This window comes from Dermacentor albipictus, chromosome 1, assembly GCF_038994185.2.
Source record: "Dermacentor albipictus isolate Rhodes 1998 colony chromosome 1, USDA_Dalb.pri_finalv2, whole genome shotgun sequence".
NCBI classification, from domain to species: Eukaryota; Metazoa; Arthropoda; class Arachnida; order Ixodida; family Ixodidae; genus Dermacentor; species Dermacentor albipictus.
Genome location: NC_091821.1, coordinates 247,409,856 through 247,427,684, shown reverse-complemented (window position 1 = coordinate 247,427,684; position 17,829 = coordinate 247,409,856). Strand labels below are relative to the sequence as shown.

The following is a 17,829-nucleotide window of genomic DNA, read 5'->3' as shown; positions in this document are numbered from 1 at the left end:
GAACGCGACACACACGATTCTTTTTTCTTCTCGTGAGTGCATTACGTGCAATGAAACAGTTTCTTCCATATCAGTAATCAATAACGTCGTTAATATCGGCAAGTTTGTGGCAATAACATAGCCATGTCCACTTTGAGGGGACAGAAACAGATGGCCACGCTTAGCTGCGAGTGACACAGAAAGACATGGCAGGCATGCTGCGGAAATTGCGGCATTTGTCTTCACTACTATCTTAATATGGCACGTTTCCGCTAAGGGTGGGCGAATATCTTAGCTGTGTTACAAGCGTCGGCGTATGGATAGGGTACACTTCTAACGTATGAGTGTAAACAGGGCTACTATCTTTGCTGCTTGCGATTTGTTGATTGCCCATGAGTGCAGAAAAGTAGAATTGAAAGACACCTTTGTTGTTGTTGTTGACCACAACCATTATAAAGCCTACACATAATAAAGGCAAATTTGATTGTAGCTTTTTTTTGTCATGGAAGTGCGGAAAAGTGATGAAGGGAATGAAATGGGGCATCTGCTTAAGAATATTTGGTGCGTGCAGACAGCTTGGTTTGTCTTGAAGAGTCGTTTGACAGATGGTAAGCGTGATCATTATTAGCTAGACTTGGCACACGACATATCGCTGCGGCAAGTTCGAAGTGCGATCATTACATGGAAAATTTTAAAAAATTGAATTTTGACTACAAAATTCAGGGGTGCGATCATTACGCAAGTGCGATTAGGCGAGTAAATACGGTATATATATTCTGTGTTGTTCTGAACATTTATGTGAAAACCCCACCATACTACTGTCCACAGTTTTCTAATTATTCTATGCTAATTATTCAATTTTCCTGTATTCAATGCAGAATGCTTAAGAACACACAGCCCCCTCCCACTTACACGGAAAAGCTAAATACAGGCTCTGCCTACTTTCTAGAAAAACTACAACAAAATACAGAGGTGCCTTACGCTGCTGCAATGCTGAGTCTGTAGTCACATCAAAATGTTGGAACTCAAGGCCAGCTTTCTTCAGCAAAGCTACAGCATGTGAACTGTCACCTGCACACACAAGATGCCATAAGTACTAATAAATACTACTAGGTGTTCTTGGCCACAGTTGGCAATACACCATAGTACCTTCAGCAGGTGCATTTGCGTTCCCCTCCATGAAGAGCACACAAGGAGCCTGTGCCGTGATGGCCTGCAGCCTCTGCATAAGCTCCTGTAAATAGGTGTTACGAGCCATGAACAGAACTTGTTTTTCAAATTTGAAACACACAAATTTCAAGATAGAGTGTGAATGCTAGAATGGAAGCACAATGTACCAGTGATGGACAACTGAAATACTACAAACAATTAAGGGGTAATGAGAATGTGTTCTTTTGTTTTGACCCTCACCAATATGTGTATTAACAGCATGATTTCACCTAGTTAGCATAGTGTGAGGCTTATACAACCAAGGGTGTCTACTAAGCTGACATCTCCAAATCCCCTGAGTTTTCCAGGTTTTCCCTAAGTGCCTTTGCAAAATTCGCTAAGTGACACAGAACTCTGTTTTAGACCAAGAAGGGCTGACACCGTGTTGCCCGATGCTGTCACTCTAGTAAGCATGTTTAAAAATACAAAAAAAAAAGACTTCATCCACTTTCAATAGTGAAGAGCAGTGTTTATATCATTAGAAAGAAAACAGAAGGGAGGTGTTAGTAAAATGCATAGTGAATAAAATATCATCAAAAAAGTGACAAAGCCCATTGCAAATACAAAAAAAAAGTAAAGCCCATTGCAAATCGAGTCGAATATATTCAAATACAAATAACAAGAGATGTTTACAGGAGCAAATGTTTTCGAATACAAGTAATTTCTACCAACTGGGAGCAAGCTCATTGTTATGACGATGAAACTTTTGTCACAAATGCAATTCTCTCTCTGGAGCTGGAAAGTTAACCTCGAATGTCTCGACATACTCTCAGCCCATGCACGATGCCTCAGTGTTGCCTTTCACTGCTTTAAAGAGTTTATATTGGTTTGGATGAGGGACACCTGCATCTCGGCATCATCCAACACTTTGTTTTTTGAGCTCAACCTCCTTCAAAGAAGTGGCGGCACACTTCTTTTCTCATTCATTCCTCAGAGTGTCAGTCCTTTCTGTTCTCGTCCTCCTTCCGCCGCGCGTTCACCCCTTGGACCATTTGAAGCATCCTTTTGGTCAGTTGCACAGACAATGAAAAAAAAAAAAAAATGAATGCATGTTTTTTATTGCCTTGAAGGGCTCAAATCACCACAGGCATGTCCGAAAAAGCTCTGAAGGTGATAGGAGACTGTGGGTGCACACGTGTATAATTAAGGAATACATACTGTGTCCCGTGACAATTGCCTCTTCTCACGCTTGTCACCAGACCCCATAGAAAATTTTGGTTATATGCTGGAAGCTGTTATGTGTCCTCTAGGGAGCGTTCTGCCGCAAAAACTTTTCAAATTGGCTCATTAATAGCCGAGATAGAGATAGTTCAGTGCTGCGAAGCCATGATTGAACCTCGAGGATCGTGTGAAGCACACGTCACAGGCCCCGCCTTCCTTTTCTTTTTTTTGGGGGGGGGGGGGGAGGGGGCACTGCGCACTTTTACTGATGGCATCACGCGCGAGCTGTTGTGACTGCCTTGTTTCACGCAGCGTACGATTTTGCGTGCTGTGCACAAGGAGACATGACTAGCGGTATAATTCAGTGCTACACGAATACTGAGGCAAACACAAGTGGATAACTGAGCATGATCTCGCACTGGGACACAGTAGAAAATGGCATAGTTTCGGTACCTGCGCACGTGACTGCACGACCGTGGGAACAAGTAGACAAAGCGGAAGTACATCCCTCTTGCTTCGATGCGAAGTAAAACAAAAAAACACACAGACATTGCATTTGTGTTTTATTATTTCCCTAAACTTCAATCCGTCAATTCAAGCAACAGATCACGCAAATAACAGTTGATGCCTTGAATAATTCTCGAAGTCATGTGTCTGGATGATTGATGACGACGCAAGCCAGCCTGGAATATCAGCGGCCGCAGCCTGGCACGCCAAACTGTAGTGCTTGCACTTAAATTTTTCTAGCGGCAAACCTATAGAATGATCTTTGGGGGGGGATATAGTGCTTATTTGACGGCAATACGTTCTGTATATCTCATAATTACATTTTTTTCTTAGTAGATACAAGCATGCCTTTACAAACTTTGTTCAATTTTATCCCACAATTTTGATTTTGGCAATTTATATCTATTTTATGACATATATCTCGTTAATAAAGCTTTTATGCATGAAAAGTGCATTCATTCTGCTTTTGTTTATGTATTCCATTAAATATTGAGTGCAGTATTTCCTTCAGAAAAAAAAATATCTGGCGTAACCTGCAAAACACCTATTTTCCGTGCAAAAAATGGAAAGAGTTAAGCTTCACAGCAACACTTCGTGTATCTTTTGCCGTGTAACATTATTGCATTGAGGCGAAGCTAACTTTCGGGAACTGGCATTATACAACGCGCCGTGCTTTCAGAGCTTTGAAGCCAATTGCGACGATTACAAAGGCAGAGTCGGTGCCATTGCTAACAGTGGCGAATTCTTTCAATGACAAACACAGCGCCTAAGGGGCAAGAAGCTCAATAGCGAACATTGAAAGCAGCTTGGCCTAGCGTTGCCGCAGTGGTGGCTACAGCTGACAGCGGATCTGCGCGCGGGAGCGCCGTTTCGAGGTGACGGGGTAATCAAAATGATGGCGGTGGTGGTGGCTTTGATTCATGCCATTTCGAACCTGCGAAAGTGTTCAGAAAATCGGACGAAGAGTTCTTGCGTCCTAAATTTCAGACATTCTTTTACACCGACTCTATGCAGTACGTGGTGATACCGCGAAGCCGTCCGAATTATTGGGCATGTCCCAAAAATCACGTGTCCGAAAAACCGGTCGTGCACTGGGAACTCTTCCAGCCAACGACACGGCGTCAAAGACGAATCATTATGATTCCTCTGTTGCTTGAGCCAGCATTCGTGCAACTTTCATTCCTTTTCAATAAAATCACAGCTATTTTTCCCTGATATTAGCAGAAATTCCCTGAGTATTCCCAGACTATGAAAAATCCCTGAAACTTCCCAGTTTTCCAGGTTGGTAGACACCCTGCAACCTTCGGCAACTGTATAAGTAGCAGTGTGAGATAGTGCTCTTGAGTTACTTAGGAAAGGTGTTCTACTTAGTCATTTCTTTCTTGCGTTTCATTTGTTCACAAATTCATGTCTGAAACCATCTGAGCATACATTTTTGCACCCTCTCACTGTAAGAATAAAATCAACAGATTGCATTCCTTAATAGAGGCTATACATAACAAATTTCTATGAAATCACTTACAGCAGAGAGTGCAATTTGCCTCTCTAGCTGGATAACTCCAAGTGACTGACATTACTTGCACAGGACACAATATGCAATTAAATAACACAATGAAACTCATTAGTGTAATTAATTACTTGAGGGCATGTGTTTCACTTATGTCACTGAAGCCAATCAAATCTCAAGGCCAGTGCCTCTGGAACCGGGGAGGCAGTAGGGGCAGGTGCACCCGCAGGTTCCATTGCAAGGGGGCACTGCCCCCCCCAGCCATTGCCGCCACACTCAAGATACACTTCCACCAGCCCTTGCTCAAGACATGCCTATTTACAAGAATTCCTAAGACTTGCACCAGTTGGAAGATATCCATCCCCAAAAATGTGTTTTGAAGTATGCTGACATTCTACTTAGGGAAGATGCTCCTCAGAGATCTATTTCTATAATAATCAAGACAATAAAATGTATGCCAAACATAGAATTTCATCTTCTATTTCTGATATGTTTTCATTTTCTCAATATCTTATCAGGTTATTTTTCTGTGTCTCCTGAAATTGGGAAAAGTATGGTCTTTTGTACAAGTGTTGGGTTTCATACCACGCCTAGAAGATTGCCATAAAGCAACCTACATTGCTCATAAAACACAATAGATCGCATATATACTAAAAAATATTTTATAGTTCTTATATTTTAGAGAACTTAAAGGGCCCCTGAAACGGTTCGGACAAATTTTGTAGACGCGTAGGGTACAGCTTAAGTAGAACATTCGCACCACAATTTAAGTGAAGCGTTACGTATTAATGGAGCTACAAGCGATTATAAGTTACCCTCCTCCCCAGCCATGCTTTTCCTTCTCAACTCGTCCGCCGAGCGAGCGGGGCTAAGCTCCGCCTTCACTGGTCCTGCGTCATGATGCGACGTCACATCGTCGACTTCCGGGTGTTTTGGAGCCCGCCCCAGCCCGCGCGAAACCTCTCCGCTAGCTGCTTGGCTGTCAACCCCAAGCGAGAGCTATCGAAGCAGCGTGCGTTGCGAGCATTCTGTCGTAGCGCCGAACGTGTCTGGTATTCCGTTAACCACAGGCAAATGATCATTTCGGCAAATGACTGGAGGCATAAACTCAAGCTGATGACGGAACTTTGGCGTAGACGTACGTGAGCGGCCTGATCGGTCTGCATGGTCCAGACACTTGTTGGCGCAGCGCTTAACCAGTCAAACAAAGCGCTAATATTGCTCTAATGAAGTGTAAAACATTTTAAACATTTATAAAAACAACGTGTTGATGATTACACTCCTGCGAAAAGTACGCACCAGCAGCAAAGAAGGAAAGGCTTCGTTGCTGCTACTGTGTATGGTTGAGCTCTATGCCACCAGGTGGCTGCACCGTGCAGACCATTCACATTTGCCCTTCTGCTCATTTCGGCTCATCCCGTTACGGCACAGTCAAGCGGCCAGATCCTGTCCCCTTGCGCTTACGTTTGCCTTAATGCGGGACTCGCGAAACGCTATTGCGTTAGTAATCTTCCGGTGTAAAGTGACGGCCACAAACGCGCAAATCCTGCGCAGCAGCCAGTTCGCCCGTACGCTGCCTTGCAGAGGGACACGATGTCGCAGCTTGACATATTGCCAGTCGCTACGTTTGCAGCCCACAAGGCAACAAAGTCGAATCATAGTGCTCGCGAAAAGACTGACACCAACTCTGACCGCGGAGCTCTCGTCAAAATGGAGTACGTTGTAACGCAAGCAGACGACACTTGCTGTGTGCCGGAAGTGCTTAAGTGTACTGAAAAATTGTTCTTGTGCATTCTCTTTATGCTACTTTCTTTTTATAAAAACAAATTAACTAACATTCCAACTATTACGAAGATCATTTGTTTACCATAAAGTTGGAAAAATTATCGACCACGCGCCCTGGTCAGCCAATCAGATAGCTCGCCCATGTGACGTAATATGGGTTATTTGCATCATATGGGTAGGGGCGGCTTAAAACTCCGCCGAGCACTGCGCTGCGATCGACAGCGATGTGCATTTTTAAAACCTTATAATAAATTACACGCTTTACGCAGAGCACTTAGATGTGTCAATTAATGATCAGAAGGACCTACTCTAACGATTCAGTACGTTTGTAGAAAATCGCCAAAATCGTTTCAGGGTCCCTTTAATCAAAACTATTATTGTTGAGAACATCGATCAGTAGTTTACTAAGGTGCAAACGACCAAGATTGCAGCAGATTAAAATATTGCCTAAATACCTGCACTCTACGCATCCTTGTGCATAGGTTGTGAGCAAACTTGGGTTGGAAGTTTCATCAGACGCTCGAGCATGAATGAAAAACTGATGCCCATACAGCTACCATGCCATAAATAGAATCATTATTGGCAGTCTTCTAGTTGGACAGATCTTTAAAAATGAAAATAAAATGTAGCATTATTTTGCAATCCAAATCTAAAAATTAATTTTAAAATTTGATTTTTCTACCCACAATAATACAATGTGCATTGTGGCACACTTTTGGTGATCACATCTTGAAACTAGTGCCAGTCTCAGAATTTCTGCTATATGAAAATGACATCAGCCCTGCTCATCTTGAATCTAAATTGCAAAATGTGTCCTAAAGTAATTTATGAAAAATTACTTTGCACCTTTAATTATGAAATTTTACACTGATGCATTATGTAATTCACATGTAAAGACAGCACTCCACTATATGCCACAGATCATTTCTTGAAAAGCTTGTTTAGAAATGAAAAAAAAAAAAAAGAAAGCAGGTGTTGTACCTGTATGCTGCAAAATTCGCACACACTCCAACTCAACGGCTCGGGGCTAAATAGCCCAACACACATAGTAGACAAAGAATAAGGCATATAGAAAACAGTGGCCATGCCTTTTGGCTACATAAATGTCTGGGTGAAAGGAGGAAGATAGCAAATGTAGAAGCTCTGGACCACACTTAAAGCACTGCAATAACTAGATTGCAGGCACCTTGATAAGGTCAGGACTTTGCAACTTTCTTTTCTAGACTCTTAAAAAAATCCTGCTTATTTTTAGGTGCACGTTTGTGTGCTGAAAGTGAAGTTTTATTTATAAGAGCTAGTCACCCTACCGATGCGAAAAGTAATGCTATGTGAAATCTCCAGAACAGCAGTACACAAAAAATATTTCTCTTGCGCTCAAGGCATCCAGGAAGATGCCACTATGTTTCTCAGGTGAGAGAGTAAAGTGCTGGGAAATACCAGAAAATAAGTGGACAATGAGCCAAGCTAATGCAATCACTAATGCATCCTGTTTTATAACGAGCGGTTCAAGGAACTGCTTTTTACTGGGTTCTCCTCCACGTGAAACAAGCATGTGTGCGTGTATATGTATATATTTAAGTACCCAAAGAACTCAAGAAAGGTCACAAAACGAAGGTCAAGCTGGTGGGGCGAACATGCGACAGTTTAAAAAAGGGACAGAGTTTCGTCATTTCAGCAATGCACATATGTCCATGTTTTCTGCTGTACACTTTCTTCGTGGAGCAATGATAAGCTGCCAGAGGCATATTAGGTCACATCTGCCCATTGCTATCATCACCTATTATCTATCTAAAATGATACTGTTGATCTGTTGCAAAATGCTAAGAGTAGTTGTGAGGCTAGGGCAGCGAAGCACCACGACGAAGCCCGCCACACTAAGGGCTAAGGGTGCTGCACTGCTCTGCAGGCAAGTGTATTATCGCATCGCAAGGAAAGCAAACGATGGCAAGTATGAGGTCATGCGCATTACTCGAATGGCAAAACCCTCCCATTTTTTTCTTGAGAGCATCGTTTTCACATTGAGCATCCATCAGAAACTGGCCAAACCCATAGATTATAAGTGATAAACCACAATTTGATTATGAGGCACACTGAAGTGTGGGGACTCTGGATTAATTTGGCCACTTGGGAGTTCTTTGATGTGCACGTAAATTTAAGCACACGAGTGATTTTGCTTTTCGCACCCATCAAAATGCGGCCACCGCCGCTGAGATTAAGCTTGCAGCATCAAGTTTAGCAGCACAACACCAGAGCTACTGAGCTACCGAGACAGGTCTGCAATAACAATCGTCTTTTCAGATTACAACCTCCTTTTACTGCAGCTCATGTAATGTTTCTGCCAACAATGCAACTAACATTAAGCATTACTGAAAGCATACCACCAAGAAGGAAATGTCAAGGCAATCATTTTAGTATTAAGGATGATGAAAATGTTGTGGAACAATACTATACCTCATTGCTGTGACGTGTTTAAGGTGTGCATCCACGGAAGAATTGCATTTCAATTTAACTGCATAGTTCTTGATTTGTTCATGAAAATCAGGTCAGACAAACATAAAACGGGGATTTTACTATAAGTGTGCTTACGTCAAAGCTGAAGGCCTAATTAAAGAAGAGAGAGACTGCTAAGAAATGCTACATTTTCTTTCTATTTTAAAATTGCTTTGTTTATTTATCTTGCAGCTGTGCAGAGCTTGACATTGCATGAGTCATGTCATCCTTGAAATCAGTCGTACATAGTTGCCAACAATACTAGCACAAATTATTTGTGTGCATTAAACCAATACTATTGTGAATGAAGACTTGCAGGTTTGCTTTTTTCATAATTTTGTTTCATACAGAAATTCTGGAATGCTTTGAGGACATAGACTCGAGATAGCCATGGATTTAGAGGAGTGCACTACTGGAAAAATAGGTCTCCCAAATTGTTCAAAGGACAAGTTCATTGCTATTTGTACATTATTAAAAAAGAAAACCAGAAAAATTTGGTCCTCACAAAAATTGCTGTCATGCTTTTGTTCATGTTAGGACACAGGCAACATAGTAGCGTCCTGCATAAATTAAACGCAAGGGGGGAATTTATGGACAGGAACATTTTCAGTAAATACTCTGTGAGCTTCTAGGAGCATCAAGTGCCATGTTATGAATGTACTCAGTTGAAATTAGTATAACTCCCAAATGCCTGTGTAACACTAGCTATGTCCAGGCAACACAATTGATGGGTAACCAACAATCACCAAGGCTTCCTCAATTGTAATTTCAGCAGCAGTAATGCATTGTAGCATAGAAGAGTCAAACAAAAGCACTTATTCAAATCTTGTTTATATTGTTTTCTGCTTAAAGGGACCACCAAACCAAATTTTTTAGCTTGAATGATGCAATGCATCCCACAGCAAGCTGACAAAATTTGGGCACCTTCAGTACTGTAGAAGATTTGTATTTATTTTTTTCATATCCAGCTAAACCATACAGCAGACTTGCAACCCTAACGGGAGCCGAAATGAAGTGCATTCTGTGTCCAAATCCCACTTCCAGCGCCAGTTCCCTGAGAGTAATAGAAAACGAAAATTAAGTTAAATTATGAGGTTTTACAGGCCAAAACCAAGATATGACTATGAGGCACGCCGTAGTGGAAACTTGTACCACCTGGGGTTTTTGAACGTGCACCCAGGGTGTTTGCACATGGATGTTTTCGCATTTCGTCCCAATCGAAATGCAGCCACTGTGGCCTGGATTTGATCCCACAACCTTGTGCTTAGCAGCGCAACATCATAGCCACTAAGCAACCATGGCAGGTAATAGAAAACATTCTCAAAAGTCATGTTCCCGTGTAATACAAGTGTCGGAAACATAGAGTTTCATACAATTACTAGAGGGAACTGCGGTGTTAGTGCCTACGGGGAACTGCAAGCAGGGCAGTTCAGCCAGCATGGGAATGATGGTTAATACATGGATTTGCCTAAGCTTCGTCTTTCTGGCTTTAAACGGCTTTGTGACTTGGCAAACTGATCATTTTCAAGAAAGTACTGCATTATAAATAATTAAATAAGCATTACTAAAATTTACAATGGCAGGATTTGAACACAGGACCTCTAGCACAGAAGATTTGCGGGTGCAATGTACTGGATAAAGAATCCAGGAGCTGTTACTCATTTACAGAGGAAGACATTGCGCACAGTGGCCTCTGCTGGAGCACTTGCACAGTTGGTGGGCATGCACCATATCAGCAAGGCACACACATGGTTTCGGAACGTCTCAGAGCAGATAACATAGCAGTGGCCCTGCAATTCCTGACATAACACAAGCCATTCCAAAATGGCAGTCAAAGTTGGTAAAGAGAGGATTAGAGGCAGCGATTTCAAGTTGAAATTTTGGGTTGAAACATGTGCAGAGAGACCAGTTTTCTTTTTTTGCCTGTTTAACCATAATGGCCATTCTGCTTTCAGTTACGATGATAACTGAGAATAGTTGGACAACTGCAACTGCCCTTTAACATCTGTACTTTAGAGAGATGCATAGGTCCACTTACCCGCTTCTCACCAGCCACAAGTGGTGGCATGTCCACCCGAGATTGTAGCGTCTTCAACTTGCGCACAAGTTCCATTACATTCAAGCCTTCTACTCTGTCAACAGCCTGTCCATTCTGCAGCAATTGTGGATTTGCATCAGAAGCAACCATGAGCCCGAATCGTCTTCACTTTACAATACTTTGGAAATGTACATGTCACCCATTTTCATTTTGCCATTTTGTCAATGCATATTTTGAATAGACTAAATACAAAACCTACAAGGGGCAGCTTTCCTGCAAGGCGAAATTTCATGCACAATGGTGGCGCAGCCTGTCCTCGTTGCAGTTGTTAGGTGCAGCGTAGCTTCTCACATATTCGGCTTTTGCCAATGCCTGCACTACTCACCAGAACCAGCTCGCGCCAGCACTAGGCAAGAAGAAAGAGTGCAACCTATATGGCATTAAGTGTCAACGGAGGGACTACAATGGAATCCATTCTCGATATCCAGCTGTCTCCAGAAGCTGAACATGTTCCAGCAGACACTACATTGCACCTAACATTTACCTACAGTAAGTACAAGTTGCACCATCATTGTCTGACATTTCTGCAGTGCAGGAGAGCTTATTTGCAGGTTTTCGTATTCAACTAGTCCCGTCACTTTCAGACATTGAACATAAACAGTCATAAATGTAAAAATATAAATGATTCTTCACTTCGCAACAAGTGTTCAATGTGCCTAAGCATGCTTGGTTACAATGCAGTGCCGCTGGGACAAAGACAAGAGATGTATCCCAAGCATTGTTTCTGTCTCGCGTCTTTGTTCCATTTGCGTTGCATTTGAACCAAGTATGAGCCAACTCGTCCAAACCAAGGTTTGAGTGCCATACCACAAGCATATGACTGTCTCAAAACAAGAAAACATAAGCAGCGCGGAGTGTCCCAATGATGGCCTACAACAAATGGCTCAGTTCAACATTGCATTCAATCCCCATAATAATGTACTTGCGTATTTCAAATAACATTCATTATTTCAATCTCCTAACAACATTAGCAAAAACTGTCAGAAACTGGCTTCCGTAAGCAGCATAAGAGCTAAGGAATAACAATGACAATTGGAGAATCGGAGACCAGAATTTTGACAGATGCTGTAGTGATAACCACTGTTTTGCTTGAATAAAGTGCTGATACATTAGTGAATTTAAGTATTTTTAACTGTCATCACGGCTACCATATTACACTAGTATCAGACGAAAATTTCTCTTGCAGCACACAGCTCAGTATTAGAGCTGAAAGATTGTAATTACACACATCTGCATATTACAGTTAACATCTGTATTTAGGGCTCTCCCTGCCTCTTATGCAATGCTTTAACACCTTCTTTTTAATCCTATACACTGTTGGGCATAAAGTTATCCAGCAAGTGATGCAACAATTCATGAACAGAAATTCATGAAGAATATTGACTGGGTTAAGCAAAAGTGCCACAAGATAACGTGGCCTCTCTTTAGGTTAAGCAGTATTTCCACTTTAACCTACCAGAAGGATGACGAACGTTGGTACTGAGGTGACTTTATACTTCAGGCTCACGTCTTTTACTTGATCAGCATCGACCTGCACAGAAATCAATATAAACTCTTCTTTCCTATAATTTACAGTCTATCACAAAATTTTACGGAACACAGAATCTGAGATAACGCTGAATTCCTGCACAGCCTCACAATGCAGCCTAGTATTCGCATTTACAGCTTTTACCAGTACATGTGAACAACATTGTAATGTTCAGACTTACCGACGACTGTTACAGGCTGCTCGGAAATTGAATGTTTTCTGTGATCCCGTCGTCTGTAAACATTTGTGGTTGACTACAGATGTGGATTTCCGAGTACAGATTTGGGTTACCAGAAATCATCATGAAGGATTTTTGGTGTAGTGCAAATAGTAGACGGTCACAGATGATGAACGTGACACACACAGCGCTAATTTCCAACAAGAGTGTGTATGTGTGAGCATAGCCACAAAAAACTATTTTCGGAAATTAAACCCTCACCTTGCAGAAGCTTGTCCGCTTTAGATCTTCGTCTTTGACAAGGTCGGGCAATAAGTCATCCACCTGCTTACACTGAGGCGACCAGCTCGCATGGAAGTACAGGGCAAGCAGCTTTTCCCTAAAAAAGGTCATAGACATGAAGTTCTCAATGCAGAGCACAGATAATAAAATGCTTTATTGAAATCTGCAAGGCAAAAATGTGAGAATCGTTACACTATATTTAGAGCTTAATTGGGCGATAACCACGACAGGCTCACTTGGAGAAACAATGTAAACGGCCTACAATCGAAAAGCCAACCACCATGCACCAGAAGCAACATCTTTAAATGCCTTTTTAACAGCAGAAAATGGAATAACGACCTCGTACATTATGGCCCGTAAAACGTTAAGCACACGTCGCTAAGCAGAAATCGATTCGATAGGATTGTGTTATTAGCAAAAGAACAGAATAAATGTGAAACCGTTTATTGCAAAAACCACAAAGTTATTTAAAACAAAGGCCGAACGTTGAGACTACATACTTTGCACCGGAAATCGCATCCTGAAGCTCTTTAGCATTTGATATCACACTGCTATCGGACATGGTCCTTAAACTCGTTGTGTGCTGTCACAGAAGAGAAAAAAAGTCTTTCAGATGTCACGCCACCACCAATATTTGTAGCCTTGCTTTCACTGCTTTCATACACGCATACATGCACACAAACCTCCCTGCGACTTGGGCTGGATCGGCAGTGTGGCCTATGGTGAGGCTATGGTTTGGCGCTTGAGTGGCTTGATTTGTGTTTTTGTGGCCTTCCTTGTAAAAAAAAGAACACATCAAATAAAGCTGCAATAAAAGCAGTATTATTTGTGCCAATAGTTTTTTTAAAGACAATCATTTAGCAAAGCCAAATTCTTAAAACATTATTTTTATTAGCGAAACAGAAACAGACGAATCCTTCACGCATCGATCCAAGCCAAAAGCTAGCAATTGATTCAATTTCAAGATGTCCGCTCCTAGCGAAGGTGAATGCAATCCTCTTCCCAACTCAAGCAAGAAAGCTCGCGTATTTGACTTAAATGCCATTTTCGAGGAAGCTAGAAAAACGGCTATAAGTAGAAGCAAAGATGTGAAACTCAAGGAAGACCCAAAACCATGCACCAGCCGCCCTGAAAGAAGCGCTGAAGACGAGGCCCAAAGAGAAAATGATCCTGCGCCCGACGGTGAACCGAGTGAAGAAGGCAGCGAAGACGAGCTTGTGGGGCCTCCGATTTCTCTGTCAGCGCAAGCCAAAGATGATGGATCTAGCTCAGAGGACGTCGATGACGAGGAAAGTGGACGTACTGCTGCATATCGGGCAATTCCAGTGAAAGAAGACATTACATTGCAGCATGGCACAAAAATTGTATCTGCGTTGGCACTGGATCCTAATGGAGCACGTCTTGTCACTGGCGGGTATGACTTCGATATCACTTTGTTCGATTTCGCCGGCATGGATTCTTCCCTGCAGCCGTTCCGTTCGCTTCGTCCTTGCGATTGTCACCAGATTCGAAATCTGGAGTACAGCTGTACGGGTGACTCGTTCCTCGTGGTGTCCGGAAACGCTCAGGCCAAAGTGCTAGATAGGGACGGGTTCGAGGTGATGGAGTGCATTAAGGGAGACCAGTATATAACTGACATGGCCCGAACCAAAGGCCATGTGGCGATGCTCAATTACGGCTGCTGGCACCCGCGCAGCCGCGAAGACTTCCTCACTTGTGCCAACGACGGCACACTGCGATTGTGGAATGTGGATAAACCCAATAGCCACAAAGCGTTGGTGAAGACCAAGCAACAGGGCGGCCTCCGAGCAATTCCGTCTACCTGCCGCTTCAGCAGGGACGGCCAGCTCATGGTCGCTGGCTGCCAGGATGGCTCGCTCCAATTTTGGGACCAACGACGCACCTTAGTGCACCCGAGTCACACGGTGCGCGAAGCACACCGGCGGGGCATCGAGGTAACTTGCGTAGCATTTGCCCAGGACGGCCGCCAGCTTGCCACGCGATCTTGCGATGACACGATGAAGCTGTGGGACCTCCGCGCATTGCGGCCATCGGCTTTACATACGTTTGCAGACCTCGACAACTTGTACCCTGCCACGGACTGCGGCTTCAGCCCAGACGACCGGGTCATTTACACAGCTACCTCGAAGAGCTCTGGCGATGGTCAGCTGGTGTTTTTTGAGCGCGACACGTTACAGGAAGTGATGAGACTTCGACTGTCGGCTCCAGTGGCTAGAGTCATCTGGCACGCTCGGCTTAACCAAATCCTCGCTGGGCTGGCATGCGGTGAAGTGCGCCTGCTGTACGATACAGCGCACAGCCACCATGGCGCGCTGTTGTGTGTGTCCAAGGCTGCTCGGGCCAAAGCTGCGCCGCAGGGACTCACCCAAGCGCAAGTGCTCACGCCGCATGCGCTGCCACTGTTCCGAGAAGAGCGGCCGCGGAGTACGCGCAAGCGGTTGGAGAAGGCGCGCAAAGATCCCGTATTGTCTCAAAGGCCTGATCTTCCTGTGACAGGCCCTGGCCAAGGAGGCCGCATTGCTTCAGCAGGAAACACACTCTCTTCCTATATTGTGCGCAACCTGGGCACCACAAAGCGTGTTGATGACAATGTGGACCCACGTGAGGCTATTCTTAAGTACGCCAAGGAAGCAGCTGAGAACCCTTACTGGGTGACCCCTGCTTATGCTACAACACAGCCCAAGCCAGTCTTCCAAGAGAGTGAAGAACCAACACCTGCCAAGAAGACAAAGCAAGTGTAGTTCTTTCTGGGCCTTAACTGTGTGCCGAGCCTTAGTTTGAACATTGACAGAAAAAGGCCGTTTCTGTAGCCTGTTCTGTATCAGCGATTTTAAAAGCATTGTGTAAGACACCAGATGCTGTTAAACATGAAAACATTGAACTTTTCAGTAATGCATCATGCTCAATATACTGTTGTATATTTGTATAACATTTGAGCACCAAAGTGTAACCTCATTTGATGACATACTAACTGCAACATTTTCCAGCATCAAGATGTGTACTCATACATTCATGTTGTAAACATACCATAAAGTCGTGAGTTTGTCTGCACAAATGGATAGCATTGTTGCTCTTAAAATAAATTTCGTGTTTTTTTTTTTTTTTCGTCATCTTGGTTAAAGACAGCACGCAGTCACTTCATCTTACCTTGTGCATTGTAGAACTGGAAATTTGTCCTGAATGTCAAGAACATCAGCATGGTGAAGCTTGGCAAGTCTTTTAAAGAAAACATTTCAATACACAAGTCATGCCATAGATCTATGTTTTTGTGTGATATAGCATCCTAGCAGTTTGTAGTTGGAATGTCCACTGCTTTGTCTAGAATCCAACTCTTCATGGTTATATTGCGCTCAGTTTTACAAACACGATATTAAGGAAGGACAGGACGTCAACGGACCTTCCTTAATATTGTGCTTGTAAAACTGAGCGCAATATAACGAACGTTCACCAACTAGCCCCCTTCATTGCTTTACTAAAAGAATCCAACTGCTGTATTTATGCACTACACAGTGGAGCTGGGCTTTGTTGTGGAGTGCATGCATGTTTTCTGGTGCCTATTTTTCCTGTATGTACAGTTGATAGTCCACTGTAGTCCTCCAGTGGCTCTTGGCTCATTTTTCTGTATATAGTACTATTTTAGCTTCAGGTAATGGCTGCTGATGCATGGGAAATGGTGAACTGTAAATATGAACACCATATAGTCACATATGGCAGTGCTAAGTTAACACACTTGTGCAACATAAAACACACACAACTTGTGATATTTGGAAGTGAAAGTAGAAAGGTTTCATAAATATTGCCCAGAGTCTTGGCAACACTCACTCATTGAAGGGACTCTGCATCACCCATGTTTTTTTTTTTTCCTGTCGTTTCAGTCTGTACATTTTGTGGAAGCATTCACACCCAGGTGCATATGAAAATTACAGCCATCATTTGCACATTTTTTTGCTCATATGAGCAACATACATTTAGAGGAACAGGAACGATGTAAAAAAAAAATACAATAAAGGACCTAGTTACACAACTGATTGAGCATCTTGGTTATTGCATGTACTACTCTGGACTAGCCCCTGTACAAATGAAAGCAAATATGAGGAGAAAAGCCAAAGGCACAAAGAAGTGATTGCTTTGGGAAATAGGTGCTGATGGTTATAGTGCAAGTAAATGTTGCCTTGCTGAAGTTTGCTGCAATTTGCCCTACTTGAATGTGCTGGCATCTGAAGCCAGCATTTGTGAACAGGTGTTGCTGGCCCTTTTTTATGACAATCAGTATAGCCAGTATAAGCAATAAATTTTTCTCATGTTTAGCAATTAACAAATTTAACGACACAGTGCAGCATTTTGGAAATGGAGCAGTGCAAGAACACAGGACATGGTAAGGAGACACACGTAGCTGTGTGCGCAGCACCTTCAGTGTCCTGTGTTTTTGTGCTGTTTCATTTCCGAGAATGCTGTACCAACCAACCTCAGTTGCAACTCTCCTTCAGTGCAGATGTTTCTGCAAATGTGTAGCCATGCATTAATACGTAGGCACAAATTTAAGTGCTCTGCTTTCAAAGGCTCGGGGTATATTTTTAGTTTAGGCTTTTAGTCCCAGTGTAGAAAAATGTACTGAATTTTAACAACCTCAATAATCGTGAAGCCATATAAACTGCATGCACATGGTTTTGAGGACACTTGGACAAGCAACACCATAACCTGATACTAAGCAAATTAGCAAAGGCTACTTCTTAAAAGAGTGTAGCAGAGATGAATTGTCTCTTTAACAATGAAGTCTGCTGAAATCATAAATAGTGCATGAGAAATTGTGCTGTTTTTGTGAATTGCGAATCTTCCCTTAATTGTTCACAGACACGTTACAAGAATGACAAAAGACTTACCGAGAAACTTTTTTTAGTACTTCCTTTGTTATTCTAGAAGTGCATTTTAGTCATATACAGTTGTGAGCAAAAGTCTGCTGACGCAAAATTATTTCTTTTTCTTCACACATTAGGCATGCAGGCAGAAATCAAGTGGTACAACCAACATGTGCCTGTTCGACCAATGTGGAAACGTGTCAAGACATAATGCCTTGACACATTTCC

General features: G+C 42.8%; 2 protein-coding genes across 2 annotated transcripts in view; one reads left to right on the top strand and one right to left on the bottom strand.

Moving 5' to 3' along the window:
- Window positions 1–13,451, bottom strand: part of Grx3 (Glutaredoxin 3) — a 48,419-nt gene extending 34,968 nt beyond the window's left edge. The window contains exons 1-7 of the mRNA XM_065429830.1: window positions 13,408–13,451; window positions 13,225–13,307; window positions 12,704–12,821; window positions 12,193–12,267; window positions 10,677–10,790; window positions 1,129–1,213; window positions 961–1,050 (exon numbers count right to left, since the gene is read on the bottom strand). Coding sequence (XP_065285902.1) covers window positions 961–1,050; window positions 1,129–1,213; window positions 10,677–10,790; window positions 12,193–12,267; window positions 12,704–12,821; window positions 13,225–13,286 — 544 coding nt within the window. The 5' untranslated portion in view covers window positions 13,287–13,307; window positions 13,408–13,451. The remainder of the gene's footprint in view (window positions 1–960; window positions 1,051–1,128; window positions 1,214–10,676; window positions 10,791–12,192; window positions 12,268–12,703; window positions 12,822–13,224; window positions 13,308–13,407) is intronic.
- A 209-nt stretch (window positions 13,452–13,660) lies between these two features.
- Window positions 13,661–16,773, top strand: LOC135900343 (WD repeat-containing protein 70). The gene has a single exon (XM_065429829.1). The coding sequence runs from the start codon at window positions 13,690–13,692 to the stop codon at window positions 15,484–15,486; it is 1,797 nt and encodes a 598-aa protein (XP_065285901.1). The 5' UTR covers window positions 13,661–13,689; the 3' UTR covers window positions 15,487–16,773.
- Window positions 16,774–17,829: the final 1,056 nt, after the last annotated feature.